We start from the raw sequence: 24367 nt of genomic DNA on the forward strand, positions 1-24367 counted from the left end.
ATTGCCTAAACCGAACTGTTTATTTGCCTAAACTGAAAGAAGTTGTAGTTTTATTGCCTAAACCTAATGAAGTTGTAGTTTTATTGCCTAAACCTAAAGAAGTTGTAGTTTTATTGCCTAAACCTAAATAAGTTGTAGTTCTATTGCCTAAACCTAAAGAAGTTGTAGTTTTATTGCCTAAACCTAATGAAGTTGTAGTTCTATTGCCTAAACCTAAAGAAGTTGTAGTTTTGTTGCCTAAACTGAAAGAAGTTGTAGTTTTATTGCCTAAACCTAAAGAAGTTGTAGTTTTGTTGCCTAAACCTAAAGAAGCCGTTTTGTTTGTGTTCAATAGTAACGTTTCATTCAGTTTTACAACATGTTAGAAGGAGTTGCTTTTAAGTTTCACTTTGACTTTTACAACGTAGTAGGTGTAGTAGGCCCCTAACGGCCCACTTCTATGGTGCTTATACCGACTGATAACGCCTATTTAATGGTCTGATAACAGTTGAATCGGGTGGTTACTCAGCTGCTTTTAATGTGGAGCAACATGTAGCTTGTAAATTAGATTATTATCTTATTATCTTGTATTATCTATATACTGTATATCTATGTTAAACCTGTCACCTAAAGTCTGCTGGGTCTAACAGTGTTTGTCCTCTTTGTGTGTGTGTCTCTCTGTGTGTGTAGAGTACAGTCGTTTCGAGGCGAAGATCCATGACCTGAGGGAACAGATGATGACCAGCAGCGTCAGCTCCAGCTCCACGTCGCTCCGCTCCACACAGAAACGCACACTTTACGTCAGGTAACACACACACACACTAAGCAGTCAGGGGTGACTGATTGTCTAGTGTCCTTCAGTGTGACACAACTATTATAAGGTCTTATCTCAGCTGTCTGCTCGACGTTCTGTGTGTGTGTGTGTGTGTGTGTGTGTGTGTGTGTGTGAGACGCTGAAAGAGAGTTTATCGCATTTAAAATCACAATTAGATTGTCTGGCAAATACTGTCTAACACACAAACACAAACACATCCATCGCCATGTCAGCTCTCTCGATTTTCTGTTTGTGTGTTCCTCGTCCTTGTGTCCTTGCCTGTCCTGGTTGTCCAGTCTTCTCTGAATCACCCCGTCCATCCTTAGTTTCCTCTGCGGAGCCCAGAAGCAGTGTCAGTCCTAATCCAACTACACTTTTAAGATCCTTTCTTCACAGGAGTCACAGCATTTGAGATATTGATTAAACGCTAGGTTGCATTGGAGCTCTCGGGAGATCAATACAATGGAAAGCAATGACAGGAAAAGCAGCTCTAATGATCACGCTAATGATTAAATACACTGGTTAGGCTTTAAGGAGAGAAGGAGACATTTTAGGGTTGCATCAATTTCAAAACATGTTGTCAAAGAGACAGGACACAAACGGCAGTCTCCTTGGGGAACGTCCTGTGTTTGTTTGGCCCATCCATCACACCTCCCACCCACCCTTAGTGGGCTTCCACGCTTGTTATACTCATTGTATACCACGTAACTTTCAATAACGTTATTATTCCACATAACTTTCATGAACAGTCACTCGATATACTTCGTCACCTGCTCTGCACGTCGCTCGTTGTACTACGTCACTTGCTGCGGCCGTTCGCGGTATCACAAACGTATTTGTGATCTGCGTTGTATGGGAACATAATTTTTAGAAGGCAGGGTTGAAAAAGGATCAACAACACAATACACAACAATATATCATTTTTTCCTATCTGTCTTTGTATTATCTGTGTAGATTGATGTGCATTTAAACAACATATTTGTGATGGACGATTTTCTCAAAAGTTGTAAACTTTGAAGTGTCTCAGCCATAAACCTAAATTGGCTCTTGTTGGACATTGTGACAGACTCTTGTGCTGGTAACACCACCTTAGGTTTGAGAAATGAGCACCAAAAATATTCAATATTTGTATGTTTCTTTTTATATCTGGTCCAAAGATATTAAAAATACAAAGCTCAGAGGAAACTACAGCTGACAAGTACTACTGTGTATGAAAGGAACATCTGACCTGAACTGTTTGCAAGTGGCCTGGAATGAAAAGGCTGCTGTAGCAGCTGGAACAGAGTCACCTTGAACTACTCGTACTCTCTCACATACTGACTCACACACAGAGCAGGGCTTCATGGGGTCAAACTCTGTACAGGCAGCTAGAGGCCAGACTCTGGGATCTGTAGTCCAACAAATGTCAGAGATTTATCAGACTGCCTGAGAAACAAGCTGATTGATTGATTTAAATTAGCGGTCATATGTGACCAAAATATGATTCTAGTTTTTATTTTATTTCTTAGAGTGTGTTAAAGTCAACGCCAGTGGACCCACAATGCTTTGTAAAATCCTTGAATGACCTGCTTAGCATAACCGTCATTTAAACAAACTATCCTGTTTGTGAATTGTAGATTTAATAGAAAAATATGAGGAAACATGACATTGCAGCTGCTTGCCGTCACCCTAGTTAAATTTTTAAGTATTCACCCATAGGCATGACTATCATTAGCATAAATTAAGTGTGCACCCACTGTTTTTATTTGGTTTTGGCTAACAGTGAGGAGAAATGCTCTGTCCACTGCTCATTTGATTAAATCAGAAGAAGCCTACATTGGCATGTTTAATAACTTAAATTCTGACTTTATGATAGCGCTAGAGGAAATCATGGGTTTTCTGTATACTATATCATGCCGATCCCTTCAATAGTTGTTAAGATATGCAACATATCATCATGCAACGGTTCGTATAATATCTTATGAAAAGTTATTCCTCATTTTTCGGGTAGTTTCCTACGAATGTCCAGCAACACGTGTCAACTTCCGCTAATTACATGCATACAGTCTTTTCAAAATAAACTTCCGTCTTCACAGGAAACAATTTGGTTAGGTTTAGGCAACAAGACTACTTAGTTAGGTTTAGGAAAAGATCGTGGTTTGGGTTATTTACTACAGAAGTGGCGTAACTTAAGTACAAAAGTTTTTTGACAAATAAATCAACGTTGACTTCTGGTTTAATACGGGATACAAACACCAGTCTCCTGGGCGCAAGACCGGTGTTTTTTGATCCCCCCGACCTCCTACCTATGCGGCATTTGTCGCTCTTTATACTTCCTGTTTCACGATTACGTGGATTACATGCAAATTGATTTTGTGGATATACTGTACGAATGAAAGTGCATTACTTTTTGTTGGTATAGCTATGAACGTTGTATGAGAACGGTCTGAGATATTTCACCAAAGTGGTGGAGAGGCCTACATTGGCAATCTCTTGAGCCACGCTGCAAGCAGAGCACGCTGTACTTGACTGTATAATTTCAGATTTAATAAGGAAACATGCATGTGTCAGACAATTATCATGGCACCGCCTGTGAGCTAATCAGTTTAAAAGATGAATTTTAATGACAACGTTCCTCCAAGTCTTGTCAAAATCAGGCCAGGATCATTTCAAGGTTATATAGAATAATGTAGTATCCCCCTCTCCAACAAACCCACATGATAAATCACTGTCATACCTGAAGTTCCTGTATCTGATTACTGCCCATAAATGACCAATCAGCATCAAATATTAAAAAGGAACACTCAGACTGGCAACTGGTGCCGTGGGCTGCTGTGTGTGTGTTCATGCATGTACATACAGTATGTGTGTGTGTAGTGGGTGTTTGTAGTATATGCATAATGGGTAAGAAGACTAACCTTTTCTCAGAGGAAATGTCACTGAAGCAAGGTGACATATGTACGACTGTCCTTTGTGTGAAAGGTGTGTGTGTGTGTGTGTGTGTGTGTGTCCTCCCCTTTTCTCATTTTACACCCTTAATGTCATTGTAGTTGTATATACACTGCGCAAAGATCCATCTGGAAAGGCAGGGATAGCTACAAAGTAATGATAACACAATAAATCCCACCCCCTATTCACAGAGTATATTAGATTCTCAATGACAAACAGTTTTTAAATGTACATTTTTTATCATTTTCATTTATGCAGCTGCAAATTTTACATATTAGGATTTATTTGCTACTAGAGAGGGGAATATATAGAAAGGTTCAAAGTGCTAACAGACCTGATATGTCATTATTTTCTATTAGGATTTGATCCATGCAGGATTTATATCAGAACGTTGATGCATTGATTTGGGGTTTGAGGCCTTTATGAAGGCTTAGACTTGTGTTTCACTGGGTGCTGAAAAATGATACTAATCTCTGCTGTACTCTGGTGCAGATATCAATTTCTAAGCATTTTACGCAGCCAAAAACGCTCTGGGACATTTGCTTCTTGAAACTGAATATTATGGTTTTAAATTGCTCAAGGGCTTTTTTGAGTAAGCTGTTTGAATTTGGTCTGACTTTCATTCTGAGAATATATTCTATTCTATTAAATGTATAGTATGATGATAATAATAAATGTAGAGCATATAGTATAAATAAAAGAACATAAATTACTATATATTCCTTACTTATTCTTTTGTATTAGACAGCACTATCCAGTGAATTTTACCCTGCATATTCACCTCTAAAATAAAGTGCGTGTATGCAGTAATCCTATATGAGTATTCAGTAAAAAGTTAAAACCGCAGTGCAGTTTGGACTATAGGTTGCTGGCTGTGCATAAAACAACACTAACATATTGTTTAACATTCCCACAGCACTCACTGGGAAAAGGTGTAAAAGATGACCAGGTGTTTCTGTTCCACTCTGCAGTAATTACTGTGTGTTCCTTCATTCGAGTAATTAGATTTCAGAGGTTCCCACAGAGGAATTAAAATGGCTGTAATACTGAGAGCTGGTAATTGATTTAGAGTTGTGGCCTTATTAATAAACAATCCTTCGGTGTAACCTGCTTAAAAAAAACAACCATTTGGGATTTGTGAAACTGTTATTTCTAACTGTACTTTATATTTCTGTCTTGGTGACATAATGAAGGAAAGGAAGGTTATTTATACGCTTACACCTGACAGCTGCCCTTTACTGTATGTATATGGTACTGTACAGTATTTCTTTCACATGCTGTACTTTTAGAACATTTTAAATGATTGCATATACATAGTAATACTATGAATATTGAGGGAAACGTTATATTGCAATACAGTTTGGTGCTGGATAATATAATCTTTAAGGTTATAAATTTCCATATATATACATGTATTTCTACAGGTTAACACACACACACTGGGATAAGGCCTGTCTACAACACTGCAAAGATCACTGTGTGTTCCTTCACTCGAGTAATTAGATTTCAAAGGTTCCCACAGAGGAATTGAACTGACTGAGAACAAGTAATTGATTTAGAGTTACATTTACATAGCTGTGGCCTTAATGATGCTACACACTATCCATCAGTGTAACCTGGTTGCCGCAAAATCATTTGGGACGTGTGAGAGCGCACTTGTTTGTTTTTTACTCTGTATTTTCTTCTATATGGTTATTTACGTATGTATTTGTGGAACCGCTAATGTAAATGTTGCCCTGCGCTTTATATATCCGGTATATCCTGTAACCTTTCACATACCGTATCCTTCCCTTATGTCTTTTACTATTTCAAAACGCTTTAATGTCTCACTAAGTTGCTCAACTGCTGATACTGTAGACCTACCGTTTTGTATTTCTCGCTCATGCAGTTCAGTGTGCCTACCTGTTTCATCTAAAGAAAGCTCAGGTTTTGTCTCATTGCGATGACATTTGCTGCTGCATATATTTACTGATGCACGTTGGCTGTAACGACTGAAATGCAGAGGAGGAAACTGAAAGTAAGAGCATCTGTCTCCACAGTAAATCATCTGTTGAGCGTTTGATGGTTATTTATTTGTGCTTTAGAACGTAACCGCCATGGAACAATCAGAAAATAACTTTTCTTTCTGTCATTCACAGCACCACTCCCGTCTCCCTCTTCTAACGTTACCGCTCACCTTCGCGATCTCTCTCTCTCTCTGTCTTTTTCTCTCTGTCTTCTTTTTAATGAGCCTAACTTTACTTTCAATGTTATTAAGCAAAGAAAAATGCTCACCACTCATCCTGAAATGGTCCGAAAGTATTTCCTTGTTTATGAATGATCAGTAACGGTCATCTCTGCAAACTCCAACCCGAAAGTTCCTGTACTTTCAGAAAGTACTACCCCACGATCAGGGCCTTTTTTGGGGGGTAAAATGTCCCTGGAATTTAATTTAGAGCCTGGTCCATGTGCTCGAAATGCAATGAGTTCCTTGAAAGGTTCCTAGTTCTGGGAGAAAGTTCCTGCAGTGGCTATTGTTTTTGTTTTTTTCAGCAAACGTTTAATAAATCATAAGGAAATAACATACCTGTTACTGAACATGGTGCTATACCTGCCAATACGTTAGCCCAGCTTCCACCAGTTTGAAGTTTCACCTGATTTAATGATCACAAAGTCACTTTTTAGCAGCCAGCTAAATATATAATGTCCCGTGTGGAGGTCCTACTTTTCTCATCTTTAATCTAACATCAATAAAACATGAGGTGGTGGTTTTTTTTGTACTGATGTTAGACTCTCAGTGTGTCTACCTCTCTGTCTGATTTTCTCTCTCTGTTTTTCCTTCCCTGTCTACGTTCTGTTTTATTGATGAAGGCAGTAGGGACTTTAGGGGATGCCGGTTATTTCAGCTCTAGTTCCTTTGCATGCACGCACGCACACACACACGCACGCACACACGCACACACACACACTCACAAACACACACACACATACACATAATGCTGGCCTACTTTCCCAGGTCTTTTCCCTCTGGACTGGTTTGGGACTCTGTGGTCACCGTTCAGACACACACACACAGATGCACACAAACAGACTGACATGCAAGCAGACAGATGTGCAGACACACACACACACACACACACAGGCTTATACACACAGACAAGGTCATAAATGAGTAGCGTAGGAAAGCAGTCCTCAGCTGTTTTGGCTTTTATTTACTACAACAGATCTGTCTGACTTGTTCTGTCAGTTTATCTTCTTTTTAAGTGTTTATGATAGATGTCAAGTTGTTGTCTACTGTTGTGAGAAATGTGAAAGGCATCAGGACAAAAGTTGTTTTCTAAACTGGAACGAAAATAAAATGTTTAGTGAATATTTTGACTTTCCTATCTGCAAAATGTGTGTGGGTTTCATGCAAAACAAGGAGCGTTTCAACATCAGTGTCACTAAATGTACGCCTAATCTGTGTGTTGTATTGTCACACTGAAGTTGCATGTTAGACTAAATGTTTACAGCACATTGTTTGTTTCTCTGTCCGTCTGCAGAGCGTTGTTCGACTACGACGGAAGCGCGTCAGATCTGAGCGCGCCCAATCAGGCCCTGCCATTCCATTTCGGGGATGTCCTCCACGTGAGCAGCGCTGGCGAAGAGGAGTGGTGGCCCGCCCGCCACCTCAGCCCCCCGCCTCCAAACTGCCCTGAAGTCGGAGTCATCCCCAGCCGCAGGAGGTCAGAGGTTAAAGGGTTTGGGATGGGAGTGGGCAGCTGATGTTATTGATTGAAGTCTGTGAGCTGGTTCAGTCAGCTCAAGCTTGTCCCTCGCTCTAGACGACAAACATCAATGCTCTACATACTCTACATTCACTTAATCAATTCCATATCAGTTGCTCTTCATCTCCTCCTCTTCCTCCTCTCCTCCGCCTGCTCTTCCCCTAGTCCTCTATCCTCCCACCTCTTTTCCACCTCCTTGTCCTCTCCTCTGCTCTTCCTCCTATCCTTTTCTTCACCTCCTCTCTCCTCCTCTCGTCCTCTTCCTCTTCTGCTCTTCATCTCCTCCTGTCCTCTCCTCTGCTCTTCCTCCTATCCTTTTCTTCACCTCCTCTCCCCTCCACTCGTCCTCTTCTTCCTCTGTTCTTCATCTCCTCCTGTCCTCTCCTCCTCTTCTCTTCCTCCTATCCTTTTCTTCACCTCCTCTCTCCTCCTCTCGTCCTCTTCCTCTTCTGCTCTTCATCTCCTCCTGTCCTCTCCTCTGCTCTTCCTCCTATCCTTTTCTTCACCTTCTCTCCCCTCCACTCGTCCTCTTCTTCCTCTGTTCTTCATCTCCTCCTGTCCTCTCCTCCTCTGCTTTTCCTCCTATCCTTTTCTTCACCTCCTCTCTCCTCCTCTCGTCCTCTTCCTCTTCTGCTCTTCATCTCCTCCTCTGCTCTTCCTTCTATCCTTTTCTTCACCTCCTCTCGTCCTCTTCCTCCTCTTCTCCTGATCGCCTCCTGTCCTCTCCTCCTCGTCTCCTCTTCGTTCCTTTCTTCTTCTTTTTGTTTTACCTGCACCTCTTCCTCTCCTTTCATCCTTTCCTCCTATTCTCCTTTCCCTGTCTCCTTCTTACTCTCTACTCCTATTTTCCTTCTCCTCTTCCTCCTCTTCTCCTCATCTCCTCCTGTCCTCTCCTCCACATCTCGTCTTCCTTCTTCTCTTTCTGTTTCACCTGCTCTTCCTCCTTTCCTTCCCTCCTCTCCTTTCCTCTCCTTCTCATCCCCTCTTCCTCCTCCTCCTCTTTGTTTTACCTGCACCTCTTCCTCTCCTTTCCTATTCTCCTCCTTGTTCTCTCCTCCTCTTCTCTTCCTCCTTCCTCCTTCGTCTCTTTCTGTTTCACCTGCCCCTCCTCCTGTCCTTCCCTCCTCCCCCTCCTCTCCTACCCTTCTCTCCTCATCCTCCTCCTTTTTCCCGATCCTCTCAGTGGTGGAGAGTTTCAAATTGGTTTCAGTTTACGTCGGTGTGTCATTTTGCTGCCGGCTCATAACACTGCAAACATCATCATTATGTAGAATCTGCTGAATGTAAACTCCTTCCTCTCACCTCCTGCTTGTCTCCCAGTGGAGGAGATGACAGACAGATGTTGATATGTTTCCGAGGTGGGAAGAGGAGACGATTTAGAAACAAGTCTGTCTGTGACGCGGAGAGAGGTGACGAGGATGGAGGGATGTGGAAAGTGATGGAGTGCGAGGAAAGAAAGTGAGGAAGTGTTAGAGATGAGGGTGAACAAGTGAAAGAGGGATTAGTGGCAGTGAGGATGAGTGGGAGTGAGCGGATGGAACAAGGGGGGATGGATGTAGAGATTGTCACACAGGGGTTTAGACAGTCGGGAGGTGTTAGACTAGAGGCTGGTGCATTAGGGGTAACTGAGTTATGGTAAAAACTAATAGCACTTTATTATTAAAGAAGAGATTAGAGTACAGTTACCAGAGGTTTGGATATTAGAAGAGGAGGCATTAGATAGAGGATTTATAGATGGAGAACGTTGATCAATTATTGATTAGAGGCTCGTGTGATGATATGAGGTCTAATATGAGAAGTTAATTAGTGAAATAAGCAGCCATTTTTTGATAAAGGCTGTTTAACTTTCCTCAATCTCAACACATGTCCTGTCTGTCTGTCCTTCCGTCTCCTCCTCACCTCAACCTCTTTTCCACTATGTCCTCCCTCTCCTCCTCTCCTCAACCTCTTCTCCTCTATGTCATCCCTCTCCTCCTTCCCTCAACCTCTTCTCCTCTATGTCATCCCTCTCGTCAACCTCTTCTCCTCTATGTCATCCCTCTCCTCTTCCCCTCAACATCTTCTCCTCTATGTCATCCCTCTCCTCCTCTCCTCAACCTCTTCTCCTCTATGTCCTCCCTCTCTTCCTCTCCTCAACCTCTTCTCCTCTATGTCCTCCTTCTCCTCCTCTTTCTGGTCCACCTGGTCCTCCTCCTCTTCTCTCCTCCTCCTCCCAGACTATCCTCCTCTCCTGCTGCTTTCCTGCTCCTCTCCTCCTCCTTCCCTCCTTCTGTCCTCTTCCACCTCTCCTCTCCTTTTCTTCTCCTCTTCCTAATCCTCCTCTTTCCCACATCTTTCTTCTCCATCTCCTCCTTGTTCTCTTCTCCTCCCTTTTCTGCTCCACCTACTCCTCCTTCTCCTCTCCTCTTCCACCTCATCTCCACCTGTCCTCCTCCTCTTTCTGCTGTCCTCTCGTGCTTCTTTTCTTCGTCTTTCTGTTTCACCTGCTCCTCCTTCTCCTCTCCTCTCCTCTCCCACTCTTCCTCTCCTCCCGTCCTCCTTTCCTTCTTCTCCTTTTCCTTTTTCCTTCTCCTCCTAATCCTCCTTCTTGCCTCATCTTTCTGCTCCATCTCCTCTCGTCCTCTCCTCGTCCTCTTCTCCTGCTTTTTCTGCTTCGTCTGCTCTTCCTCCTCCTCTCCTTCTTCTCCTCCTCTTTCTGCTCTCCTCTCCTCTCTTCCTATTTCTCTTCCTCTCTCAGTTTCACCTGCTCCTTGTCCTCCTCTCTTCTTCTTCCCTCACGTGTCCAGTTGATTCTTTCTAATCATGTGTTTTGAAGGAAAGGAAAAAGAGGAGAGAGGAGAAACAAATACAACTCATGTGCTGATGCAGGAGTGTAAACATGCTCACATGAAGCTATTGTTGGGTTTTAAATCCTTCTAGAGCAGCCGAGCTGTCACCAGGGATTAAAAGCGAAAGGATAGCCTGCAGTCTAACATTGTTCCTTTGGTTATTGTTGTAATCTCTGCTGTGGACTTCGTCTCTGCTGGTCTGTTTTCAGTGACAGTTTTGGCTGTTTACAGACATTAGGAGACTGAAAGCTACATCATTCAAGACTTTGTATAAAAGCACATCTGGCTTTTCAGCCTAAATTATAAAACGAGGTCCCTGAGCTGAGACGCTGCAGATTCACCTTATTTCACATCTTAGTGTTGAGTGTGATCACCAGCAGGAAGTGGCTCTGCACAGGAAGTGACAAATCTAAATTTAAACTTAGCAGACAAAACTGTCTCCTTAGCAGGAGCGAGCAGAACCCTGTATGAGGTGAAAGTGTATTTTCTACCCCGAGACTAAAGTATTTTGGTCTTGTCCCACTCTCAACCCTTTGCATTTGTTATAAGGAAGTCCCATTCTGATAGTGGACATGAAGCTCAATGTCCTCTTTACTATCAAGTTACAGAACATCTGGAGGTAACACCTCATTTTACAGGTCCACAAATTTCATGGCAATTAGGTGATAATTAGCAAGTAACCTATTTGAAATTTCTTTGGAATTACCCCAATATTTACCTCAAAATGTATCGAAAATGACTTTATTATAAACATTATTTAATAATTATAGAGATTTGTGCCTGATCAGAAGTGTCTCCTATTAGTTTTGGTTTTCCACCTCCGATGAAGAGCAGCGCACAGCTGCTTCTTAAGCCTAAGGGCCCTATTTAGTCTAGTTAAATAATGTTTATAATAAAGTAATTTTCAATAGATTCTGAGTAAATATTTGGGTAATTTGGTAAAAGAAATTTCAAATAGTTTACTTGCTTATTATCACCTAATTACCATCCCCATTTTTTTTCACTGTGAACAGTTACTGTTGTGTTTCTCAATGAAGCGATGAATAAGGTCTGATATGCCTGAAGAAAGATTGATGCTTGATTTGTTTCCGTTTCTGAAATTGTCTTCACAACAAATCTTTCCCAACTCCTCACCAAACACCATCTTCTGTGTAAAACCAATATCTTATTAAACTTTGTCTGAAGAATCAACAGATTCAAACAGAGGGGATAGGAAGTAAATTCAAATCAGCTACATTTCTTTGTACTTGCTAGTATCCAAAGTTAACTCTGATGTGTGTGTTTGTATCTGTCCTCTCTCAGCATCTCTCTCAATGTTTTTATTGTCTTGTCGTTTCCATCTCACAGGGCAGAGAAAAAAGAGAGGTCGCGGTTAAAGACGGTCAGAGTGACGAGGTCTGGGGACAGATCGGTGAGTAGCAACCCGATGATGAAAATGATGTTTGGTCCTCACAAAGGTCACTTCAGTCACATCTTAGAGTTCCCCTTATTGGTGTTTGCTGCACTAACCAGCATGGGCTTCATTACTCAAATGAGGAACTATATAGTAGGACAGATAAAGTCAGAAGAAATATCCTCCCTTCTCATTTATAACATTAAGACTAAAGGTTGTTGCTTTAAAAACATTTAATCCTTTTTATGAAAGTGTCAAACATTCTCAAAAAACAAGCAACATAACAACATAAATCATGAAAACCATGTGAAACTTTTAATAATAGCTTCAACTTCAGTTCTCAGGTGAAAACTCGAATGAGAACGTGTTGAGATGCTGTTGAACTACATGCAAAAGAAGCTGTGATATTGTGTTATTTGCAGAGGAAAGTGTTTTTTCACCTGTCCACTTCATTATGTATAACTGTGCTGTTAATACAATCTGAGTAGAAACAATACTTCCACACAGAGATGTGAAACCTTTCTATCATTTCTCATCTAAGCTGTCTCAATGTGAGAGCACAACACAATCATACTCAGCACAACATGTAGTGAAATTATTTTATGCCTACTAGCTCCAGAAAGCAACTAACAAACTGAAGAAAAAGCATAAAATACTATAAAATAAGTACAATATTTCACAAAGAAGCAATAAAACAATATAACAGTACGTTTCAGAGAAATGAAAAAAGTAAACGATGAATCAGTATGACCATGTGTGGGTTTCAGAAATATCTTTGAGTTGTGGACAAAACAAGACGTTTGAGGACGTCATCTTGGGCTTTGGGAAACACTGATCCACATTTTTCACCATTTTCTGACATTTTATAGACCAAACAACTAATCGATTAATCAATAAAATAATAGACAGACTAATCAACAATGAAAATAATCATTAATTGCAGCCCTACAACAATATAACATATAACATATGGAAAATATATGGAAAATGAATTCAACGAGGTTAAAAGAAAAGTCCATTTTAATAGTTTGCTAAAGGCAAGACGTTACTTTATAGCACATATGCAGGTGAGTGTTTTATGTAAGGTAGTGAGACTAAATAAACAATAAAGTAGCAAAGTATAAGTAAAATCAAAAGTAAAGAACATAAAAGAATAGATTTACAGTGCAGATCTAAAAGCAGCTCCGTATTCTGGTGACAATAAACTGACCAGTTTATATTGTAGAATCTACAATATTAATCCACCTAGGATCAAATGCTACAGCTCTACAGAGAAGCATTACAGGTACAATTTTCTAAGTTTATAACGTGACTTGTGAATTCTGAAAGCCAGTGTAGCAACCTCAACTTGATTCTAAATGAGCTGCAGCTGTTTAAACAGCTGATTAGACTGTTGTCAGGTTATGAAATAGGCGTTATCAGTCACTATAAGCCTCATAGATGTGGGTCAATAGGGGCCTACTACACCCACTAGTAGATTTTATCATCTGTTCATGTGGTAGATCACCAAAAGAAGGTATAAAAGAACACCACAGTGACCTCTAGCAACCGTAGTAATTATGAGAGGAGCAGAAGTGAAAGTCAGGCGCTGTAGTATAGACATTGCACAGGGTTTTCCACCCAACAGACTTAAGTTTGCATCCTGTGTGAAACCAACAATGTGTAGTTGTCTTTGTGTTCGTAGTTATTTTAACCCAAAACACAATGTATTTTCCCTAAACTTAACTAAGTGTTTTGTTTTTTTTGCCTAAACCTAAAGATACTTTTTGTTTGTGTTCAAAACATGACATTTCATTCAGTTTTACAACACGTTAGAACGCTTTGCTTTTAAGTTTCACTTTCACTTTTTTTACCGTAGTAGGCCCTAAATGACCCACATCTATGGTGCTTATAGCGACTGATAACGCCTATCTAATGGCCTGATAATAGTCAAATCGGGTGCTGCAAAAAGATATTTTTAGAGAGACCCAGAGATACAGTAATAGAGTAAATGGATCGCTGTTACTGTTGTACTGATATTGAGATGATTATTCCTTCTTCTTATTACTTTATTCAACCAGTCAGTCATTAGGATCTTTGTTGACTACTTCTACATGACTGTTTTCATCTGTAGAGCAATAATTTCACTGTTTTGCAGTTGAATCAACAAACTGACGAGTCGAACAGCTCCTATGATTATGAGTTTACAAAAACATGTCTTGAGGCGACACCACTTGTTACTAGGAAAAGTGTAGGCGGGTTAAATACTAATTAGAGACTAATTAAAAGTACACAAACTAGCTTTTTGTTACTTTGTGATTTAGAAAGTTTCCAGTCTGAGCTCAGAGGCGATGACGAGTCTTTAATCACACTTCACACAGCGTGATGATGAGAGCTGACACACGAGTCTAACACGAGCTATTGATATCACTGTGTTGTCAGCTCGCTCTCTGTTTTCCTCGCGCTGTGTGAATCAGCAAGTCTGCAATCAGCAACTCTGCACGGTGAAGAGCTGATAATTAAAAATGATCACACATACACACACACACACACGCACACACACACACACACACACACACACACACGCTGTATCCCCTGGCTCCGTGCTTTGAGAAAGACTGCAAATTAGTCTTGCTCACTCAAACTGGGTGTGAGAGGAATAGAGAAGCTGTGAGCTTTCAAACAGGGCTTCAGCTGATAGCAGTCAAGATACTGTTGTGATCGTCCTCGGTATGATGATTAATGCTCTCTCTCTCTCTCTCTCTCTCTCTCTCTCTCTCTCTCTCTCTCTCTGCAGGACCAGGATGATAAAGGTAGGTATTCCCTCTATCAGTGACACCTGCTGGTCAGTATATGTAACTTCAGCTCAAACCGGACTGACACTACCGTACCTTCACCTCCACCCTCATCTTATCTCTTGAATCCTCCTTCAAACTCCTCCTCCTCAATCCTGCACTGGGATGGAGGAAGAGGAGTATGACGGAGAGGGAGGATGAAGAGGGAGTACTGAAATGGACAGTAAAGTTCACTTTAAAGGAGTGTAAAGTTTGAAGCCATAAGGCCACTGTCCAGGATAGCTTATTCAATCAGTGTGTAGTTTTAGGACAGCCAGCAACCAAAAGTGTGATAGTAAAAAACTGCAGTAGTACACATACAAAACAAATGTGTTGTGTACTACTGCACAAGTTGCCATGCGTTTGGAAAAACTGCAGTTGTCCACAAAACAAATGTTCAGTGTTAGTATTCAGGTCTTAAACTGAAGAAAAAGCAGCAATACCACAGTGAAGAAATACTTTCTTCTAGATTCAAAATTCTACTTAAGTGAAAGTACATAAGTATTATTATCATGTACTTAAAGTATCTAAAGTAGAAGTACTCATTTGACATGCTTTTGGGTAATTTAAAATCTTAATTTGTAAAGCAGCTATAACTATGAAAAGTACAATATTTTCATCTGAGATGTAGTGGAGTAGAAGTATAACATAGCATGAGATTAAAATACAAATACCTCAGAATTGTACCTAAGTACAGTACTTGAGTAAATGTACTTAGTTACTTTCCACTACTGCAAATGTTTGTAGTGTGTCTGGGAAGTTTGTGACAATAACATTTTTAACAGCTGGAGGTGCAGAGTTTTGAAAGAAATGGACATGTAGGAGACGGGGTCTAATGAAAGACGCTATTGAGTTGCATTATGCGACATCTGCTGTTTTCATTTTGACCATTCTGTTTTTTAATCCGTCTCTCACAAGTCTCACAAATCGCTAGAGTACCCCTTTAAAATTTCTCCTTTATTACATTAGGAAAAGTACAATATTTGATGCCCACGTTGGCTGTTTTTCAGGGGAATCCTCTGGACTTTGTTGTGTATTTATTAATGTAATAAAGTAGAACTTTTAAAGGAAGCGGTTAACCGTGTTGTCTCTTGGAGGCTGTGATGTTCAGGTGTCCACACACTTTTGCCGTGCTCTTTGCCTTGTTGCTGAAATGTGCTAAACTTGCCTTGCCCTGCGGGATGTATGATGCATGCTGGGATAGCCTCTAGCTCAACTGAACAGGATGAACGTATGTGGAAAACAGATGGATGGAAAGATATCGTGTGGCTGATGTTTTTTCTTTTCTAAGTGAAAGTGTGTTGGTGGTTGTGTGACATAGAAACAATGCAAGTCTGTGTGTGTTTGTCTGTTTGTTTGTTTGTATGTGTGTGTGTTGCTGACTCTGACCTGTCTTGTCCTTCCAGAGCTGGTAACCTCTGGCACCAGCGATAGTGAGAGTAGTTCCTGTAAGTCTAGACCCTCCTCTATCTCTTTCTTGCTTTCCTTCTTTCTTTCTTTCTTTCTATCTTTCTTTTCTTCTCTCTCTCTCTCTTCCTTCTTTACTCGTTCTTGTTCAGTTTTTGTTTTATTTGTGTGTGTTTCTCTGTGTGTGCTTGTGGGCGTGTCATGCATACATGCACATGTGTTTTTGTGTGTTGTGATTATTGTGTTCTTATGTGCATGTGTGTGTGTGTGTGCGTGTGTGTGTGTGTTACCTTTCTCTGCTTCTCCAGCCTGCTTTTCCAGAGCTGTTGAAGAAGTTTAGTCCAGAAGTAGAAAAGGGTCGGCTGTGTTTTGTTGTTAATAATCCCACCCACCCTGTCTCTAAACGTGTCCATCATTTCTCTTTGTCCGATCAGCCGGCCAGGAGGAAACCCTCCTCACCTACCAACCTGTCATGCAGCAGGAAGGTCAGTGCTAAACTTCACATCATGCTTTTGTTTCAGTCTCTCAAGGTTCATTTGTTTTCTTGGGAAGTAGGGTTACTGAAGGCTTTCAACAGCATATACACAAATCATTATATTCGCAAGACTTACTTTTGCTATCTCTCCCCAACGTCCGTCTTGAAATATGAAAAAGGACCTTACTGTTTTTAAATCTAATCTTAAAACTCACCTGTTCCTTTTAGCTTTACCCTAGGGTTTTATAATTACTATGATTTTATAGTATTTTTACTTAGTTTTAACTTATGTTGGAAAATAATTTGTCTATAATTTAATATTTTTACGCTTCTAATCGCATGTTTCTTGTGTAAATTGTATTAAAGTTGTATTGTGATTGTTTTGCGCTTTGTGTGAAGCACCTTGAGATTTCACTGTATTTGAAAGTGTGCTATATAATTTAAATTCATTATTATTATCAGTATAAATAAATTCTAAATAAAGAATAAATATAATCAATAATATAATATGATATATTTGCTTCATAATTAGTGTTATAGTTAGTTTTATATTTCCGAGTGTTGGCATTGCTTAGCTCAACAAACTGTGTATCTATATGTGCTGACCTGATTCTTTTTGTCACATCCCAGTTAATTACACGCGGCCAGTCATCATTCTCGGACCGATGAAAGATCGGATCAACGATGACCTCATCTCTGAGTTCCCTGACAAGTTTGGCTCCTGCGTCCCACGTGAGTGTCTTCACTTTGTGATGAATCCCAACAGTGACCTCTAAAATAATACTGGAACTTTGCACACAAGGCAAAGACACACTATGAAAACTATAAAATAATGCTGTAATGAAAGCTGACGTAAAATAAAATGTTAGATTTTTGTCGTACACTCGTCAGCATCTTTTTATGAACTCACTAGAAGAAGTGTAGTGAAAGCAAATGGTCACGGCTGGTTATGCAGGGCAACGAAGATAGGACCCAAACGCAGACTGAGGAGGCAGACAGGTAGACATGTCCAGGTAAACATAAAGGTAATGAACACAAAAGCACAAAACTACAAACCAACAAAGCAACTAAGATGAACTGACAAAGAGTAAAGTAAAAAGGGCTGGTTAAATATTTGGAAGACAGGTGAGCAGATGGACGGGGCAGTCAGGTGATGGGGAAGTGGAGGGAAAGTCCGAGAGCATCTGATGGGTGGAAGGAGAATGGCAATGGTTTGGTTTGGTTTGGTTTGGGTTTGGTTTGGGTTTGGTTTGGTTTGGGAAAATTATAAATATGGCTGCAGAGGAGGGACAGAGAGACAAATTGTGAAAATAAAAGATCAAAATCAATGATTCAAGTGAATCAATTCAGGCCAACTCAGTTCCTTTAAAGTGTAAATCCTCAAAAGTATTTAGCTTTAAAATGTTCTTTTACTCAATCTGGAAAGAAGTCAGAGGTCAGCAGTAAGCTGGATCACCACCATCTTTACTTTATCCTCTCTGTTATTGCTTTTTTTTTTTTTTTTTTATATAATATATAATGTATATATATTATATATTATATAATACTTTTATACTTAAAGTACTAAAGTACACAGCATCAACCAAATACCACAACATTTAAAGCCTAAAATAGTTTTTGACACCTGTCAATAGATGGGCCTGTATACAAATACATACAGCTTGACACATACAAAACAGCATATGCAAAATTATATTAAAAAAAATGAAATGGACCTCATCATCATCATCATACTGTATATACTCTATATATGAGGTTATATTTATATTAAGTAATAGCTTAATGTGTGTAAAATCTCTGATCCTCAGACACAACGCGGCCGCGGCGAGACTACGAGGTGGACGGCAGAGATTACCACTTTATGGCCTCCAGAGAGCTCATGGAGGGAGAGATCCAGGAACACAAGTTCATAGAGGCTGGACAGTATAACAACCATCTGTATGGAACCAGCATACAGTCGGTCAAAGAAGTCGCTGACAAGGTGAGTTTAAAGAGAGAGTGTGTGAGGAGAGAGAGAGATAATACATAGGACAGATGAAACAGATTGATGGAGGACATATGTCTCTCTCCCAGGGTAAACACTGTATACTGGATGTATCAGGGAATGCGATAAAGCGTCTCCAGTTGGCAGGCCTCCATCCCATCGCTGTCTTCATTAGACCACGCAACGTCGACAACATCCTGTAAGTAACGTAAAGTTTACTTTACTTACCTTTAGTTGAGCTTTAGAGTTCATTGTTGACCTTGGTAAAAGCAGTTTACAAAAACAATCTCACCACAAAGTCCTTTTATTAGCTCATTTTGGAGCTTTCGGCCATATCAAACAGTCCTCGTCAGCAGCTCGACGCACAAGCTCAACTTTCCAGCACAACATGGATGAGAGATCCTAAAAGTCCTCAGAGGAATGAACATCTACAGTTTCATGACAACTGAACAGGCTCTTATTTCCTGATCAGGATAATGTCAAGGGGTTGAAAGCTCCAGAAAAAGCCACTAAATGGACCTCGTGGTGAGATAGTTTTGTCAACTGTTGTTTCAAGCTCAACATCCTGTATGTAACATTGGAAATGTCATACAATTTAAGCAAAACCCTGTACGTATCACTGGCAGTAACATAAACAATGTTCTATGAGTATGATAACCATGCAGTCATGCAGGTAAAATAACTACCTTCAGACAAACTGTGGGCTAGCTGCAACTTGGTTAGTGGTATATTCTCATTCACTCACTTGGTCCAGTTCCAGTGTGGATGTTTTTAAATTCTTGTTGTGTACCTTGATATTTGTAACTCTTGTCTGTCTGTCTGTCCAGAGAGATGAACAAGCGTTTCACTGAGGAGCAGGCGAGGAAGACCTTCGAGAGAGCTGTCAAACTGGAGCAGGAGTTCACAGAGTTCTTCACCGGTGAGTCACCTGCACACAAACATGTACACATACAAACACGATCACTGTAACCCGTCAATGTTCTGTGAAATTTCTGTGATGATGTCTTGTGTGAATAGAAAGTCAGTTTTCCATGTCAGACATTTCTGGGAATTTGACAGCCCAGGACCAAGAAAACGTTATTGGGAAATACACTTTCTTTCCGAGAGTAAGTAGAGATGATTGATAGTACTCTAATCTAATAGACTAGTATCAATCTTCTCATCTATCTTTGGGCAGGAAAGAGAATAATCATATTCCCCAAACATTACATTTTTACAAGCTAGACATTATGTTACGGTTAAAATATGTACTTCTTGGTCTTGAGGGGACGGATTCATCACTTTATTTTCCCATATAGGAAGTATGTGTAAAGAACAAACATACACAAGCACACACTGAAATACACAGATGTTGACCTTTAAAGGCCCTCCTCCTTTAATGGAGATTTTCATTATAGTTTTTTTTTGCAAACACATTGGGTTACCATGGTAATATATTTTGGTAAATGTTCTTCTTGGATATTAATCTCTCTCTCTCTCTCTGTCTGTCTGCAGCTATCGTCCAGGGCTTGTCTCTAGAGGAAGTGTATTCGCAGGTGAAGCAGATCATTGAGGAGCAGTCTGGTCCTTACATCTGGGTGCCCACCAAGGAGCGACTCTGAATAAACACACACACACTAACTACATGATCACACACACGTCACTCTCTCAACACTTCCTACGTCTCTAATTTTCTATTATCAGCCTGCTTCCTCTCTCTCTCTCTCTCTCTCTCTCTCTCTTGTACACACACATTACTACACACACACATTCACACAAGCACATGAAGTCGGACGAGGCTGGGACTATCTGGGACTGCTACTTCCTGAAGTGGGAGGGGCTAATGTCTGTCCAGCAGCCTATTGGTGGATCTTCCTACAGCTCAGTTCCTTAATGTTTAAGGAGGTGGTTCAAATCAAGGCGACATGTACCATTATCTGATTTGATTTCATTATTGTTCTTCTTATTGTTGTTGTCGTTGTTGTTTTCATATTAACGAAGGGTAATGCATTCATGTATGGGTTTGTAATGATAATATTGTCACCAAGAGGCAGACTTTTGCACGCTGTAGCTTTAAGAGCATGTTTTTGGGACAAAATCTTGATCTCCTTCCCATTCTGTCTGTCTTTCCTCACGGCATTGCTCCCGTTTAGTCTTTTTCTGTCTTTCTCTCGTATCCCCTCCTCCTCCTCCTCCTCCTCCTCCTCCTCCTCCTCCTTTCCCCTTTAGACTACAATCTTCAGATATAAGGTGAAAACGTTATAATGTGCCCCAGCATTTTTGGTAACAAGGGCCAAAATTAAACTATAGTACAATTACTGTTTAGAGACGTAGCAAGAAAATAATCTTAAGAATTTTAGGATTGCTAAAATTGGGACTATTGTCGATATTTCTTGTAACAAGCAGACATTCTCAATCAAAACTAAAGTAGAAAACAAAATTAGATAAAATAAATAAGTATGGAGCCTCATAATGTTTTTAGAGTCCATTTGGAGCCCTGATCCTGTATTTCTCACATTTCTGAGAATTATGCTTATAAAAAAAGTTATTCGTTAAAAGTAAAGATTAGGAAACATCACTCCGATGTACAGTGAAGTGTAGGTGTGACCTTTAAGAGCAGCTTTCAAGTGATCACATGATTAATAACATGTATGATCAGAGAAGGAACAGCCAATCAGAGATAAGAATTTACCAAACATCCGCTCTGTCATTGTTCTTAAAAATGCTTCAATTTTACTCATTTTATTTTGCAAAAACGTGTCATTTTAATTGTTAAAAAGTCAATTTTATTTGTGTGAAATCCATTCTTAAATTCTCCAGTATAAATTAAGAGTGAATTAACAACAATCTAGTATATTTATAATACATAATTATGGATGAAATAATGGGCTGAAATGGAAACAAATAGAAAACCAAACTGAACTCTGCTGTTGGTAGACGAGGTACACCAGAGAAAACTGATAATGAGGGTAACATTAGTGCCACATTGACAAGTGCAGATAATGAAGATGCATGGAAAGTGATAGCAAACAGAGCCAATGACAACGTTTGTCTTGTTGTTTGCACCCTGATAAACAAAAGGAACAGCAGTGTAGAATCCTATTAAATGTTCACATCAAATGCAAATAATAGGCTAAAACTTCCTTATTCTGAATTACACGTATTGCTCATCATGACCAATAATCGTTTGTACAATCCTTCTAAAACACTTAAATGTAAAAGTGACGGATTTCAAGTCTTTTATCAAACTTTTAGCAGTTTGATAAATACGGGCCCAGATACTCCGTTTAAAAAAAAAACTTGTATTACCCAATTCTTCGTCCCAGAAGGGCTTCTCTGTCTCCCCTCCTCCTCCTCTTCCTCCTCCTCTCTGTCTCATGCCTTCATGTCTCTCCTCCTCTTCCTTCTCCACATTCACAGTGTGACATTAGCATCAAACAGTGTATCACCTTCTTCATCAACACTATCATCACGATCATAATCATCAGCATCATCGTTATAGCTTTCCTTCTTACTGTAGTTGCACTAATGAGGGCTGGTTTCTTAAAAGCATCTTAGCGTGACAGAATCACAGTGTTTCTGGTATTTGGATGTGTGACACGCTCACTTTTCCTTCAGCTATCAGTGATTATTATGGTTTGAAAGAGCTAACGAGGTCAGGGAACTCTTTATGGTCATTTGCTGTATGTCATGCTATTGTTACGTAGTTAAAGAGAGCAGGTGAACTCTGGTAAACTCTACGGTTATGACCCACTAATCGACTGCATTAGCCCTTTTTTTTGCAACATCATGCTGGGTTTACATGTTTGAGCCTTCAGTCCCAGTGTGCATGAGCAACACCTGAAACTAGCTCCATTTGTGACCTTAGTGCTCCATCCGTCACTCCATGACACAGGCAAATGGTGGACAATCAAAGCGTTATATTTGTACCTGTTATCCAGCGATGGGGTCGTATCATCAAAGATGTTTTCATGATCACACAGACTTCTACAGTCTGCCAAAAACGACTGGAAGATGTTTTTATTTTTGAAGCACTATTTCCTGCATTTTAGGCGCTACAACATGCAACTTTACAGTATAAGTAGCCTATATGGAAGCTGGATGCTCAGTCACGTCACCCTCGTTTTGCACATCTGGACACCCACGGGCAGCATTATTCAAATCTTGCCATTAGTTTTGCGCTTTAATGCTGATCAACAGTTGGTGGCAGGATCAGCTGTGAATGTAAACATAACACAAGAAAACTCTACATGGCACCTTTTAATGTACGTTTCAGCAAAAAAGAAAAGCAGTGAGTGTCACTATTTAAATTTTCGAACAAACTTGTATCTTTTCCGGGCAGATATAGACATCTGTGAGACATCTTAAAGACGTAACCCTCTGCTGGGTAACAGGTTAAAAAATAATGATTTGGCTTTTCCCTTAAAGCGACTATAATCAATATTTTTATAATAACAATGTATAAAATGACAATGTGAAAACAATGTGACAATGTGAACAGATAATTATCAGCTGAATCTGCAGCTCCCTCTGTTTTACGGAGCTTTATAGTGAGTTTCAGTTCACTGTTTAGCTGTTTTGGTTCACTCTCACCGCTATCATAGCGTCGTTTTTTGTCCGCAGCAGGCAGCCGTTTTCAGTGAAAAAGCTTTATATACCCACTGTACGCTACCTGCCAAGCAACAAACAGCAGACAGACAGAGTTAACAACTAGCTGGTGAACATAGTGGAACATTTATCAGCTAAAGAGTCGGACGTTTTCTTCAGGAGGTGGTGGAGACCAAAAACAGAGCAAAAAGAGAGTGAAGTCACAAATGGGGCTTATCTGAAACATGACGATAATCTCTGTTGTTAGGCGTAACATTTGAAATACCGAGATGCTTTTGGTAACACAGCCCCTGTATGGACCTTGTCAGCCACCCACTTCCCATCTCCACCCTCAACCCCCTGAGGCGACTCCTCCAAGCTGACTGGAGACCAGAGACGCACAGAAAGACCGTTCTGTCGACAGATTAGACTCTTAACAATGAATAGTTTTGACCACATGTGTTTTTGAAAGCTTTAATATTTCCTCACAGAATGTCCAGCTAAATGATTTCTTTCCATCTATAATCCTGTATGAATCCAGTGAACCCGTGATGTTGTCAGTTGACAGAACTGGACTCTCTGTGTGACTCTGGCTGTGTGTTTAAGCCAGGGGACCATGCCACTGTCTGTTAGAGTAAAGCACTGATGCAAAGAATCTATTACAGAGATGGATCTATATCTAACATATTATAATATTTATCCCTGCTCTAACTGCCTATTTTGGTACAAAAAAAATAAAAGTCTTCATTGAGATTTACTGAAATCCCTCGACCGATGACCGGAGATGATTATTCTTTTTGCGTTGTGGAATGTGTATGAATGTGATATAATAACTGTAAATATGAATATATTTTCCTTTACTTTCACCTCTACTGCAGGTTTGTAGTGGTCTCTATTGATGTCTAATGTGGCTCCCTTTAGCAGAGACACCCAGCTCCTTGGCTGGGAAGGTGAAGCATCTTCTGACTCTTTAAAGCTAGGGAGGATAATGTATTTTAGAGAGATTTTTTTGTTATATTTTTTTAAATTCTCTTTACATCCCGATAGCAATCAATACATTACATACTCTGACAAAAAAGAGAAAAGAATCTGGTATTTGTGGCTGTCGCAGGACTAATAAGCTTGGACGGCTTACCTGTCTGCCTGTCTACGTGCATGAACTCTGCTCGTGCACTCATTGAGCGTCACCGGAGTCTTCCACGAGCTGCCAGTTTGTCAGCTGTGAGTATTAACAACAGCCATGTTCGTTGTTTATGTTCATTATGATATGTCTATATGTTCATAATGATCATTTTAGGGGAGTGGCTTTGGAAGGAGGCCTGAAGGGACGGACTGTCAGTGTCGCCGACTTTTCGGCTTTCGACTTTTCGTTAGGTTTAGGTACTTTTGGAGCTCGTGCTGCTAGCTACTTTCGTTGGAAAAGAGCTGGCAACT

General features: G+C 40.2%; 1 protein-coding gene across 9 annotated transcripts in view; it reads left to right on the plus strand.

The window, feature by feature from the left end:
• The window catches only part of LOC119488121 (discs large homolog 1-like protein), a 117995-nt gene extending 94291 nt beyond the window's left edge, over nt 1-23704 (plus strand). For 8 of the 9 annotated variants that reach the window (XM_037769430.1, XM_037769432.1, XM_037769433.1 and 5 more), the window contains 11 exons: nt 670-784; nt 7243-7425; nt 11643-11706; nt 14465-14480; nt 15908-15949; nt 16343-16393; nt 17014-17115; nt 18192-18364; nt 18457-18566; nt 19195-19286; nt 19862-23704. In XM_037769430.1, the coding sequence (XP_037625358.1) occupies nt 670-784; nt 7243-7425; nt 11643-11706; nt 14465-14480; nt 15908-15949; nt 16343-16393; nt 17014-17115; nt 18192-18364; nt 18457-18566; nt 19195-19286; nt 19862-19968 (1055 nt within the window). In that variant the 3' untranslated portion in view covers nt 19969-23704. The remainder of the gene's footprint in view (nt 1-669; nt 785-7242; nt 7426-11642; nt 11707-14464; nt 14481-15907; nt 15950-16342; nt 16394-17013; nt 17116-18191; nt 18365-18456; nt 18567-19194; nt 19287-19861) is intronic. The other variant, XM_037769431.1, reaches the window with a different exon arrangement.
• The last annotated feature ends 663 nt before the right edge of the window (nt 23705-24367 follow it).

This window comes from Sebastes umbrosus, chromosome 5, assembly GCF_015220745.1.
Source record: "Sebastes umbrosus isolate fSebUmb1 chromosome 5, fSebUmb1.pri, whole genome shotgun sequence".
Classification (NCBI taxonomy): Eukaryota; Metazoa; Chordata; class Actinopteri; order Perciformes; family Sebastidae; genus Sebastes; species Sebastes umbrosus.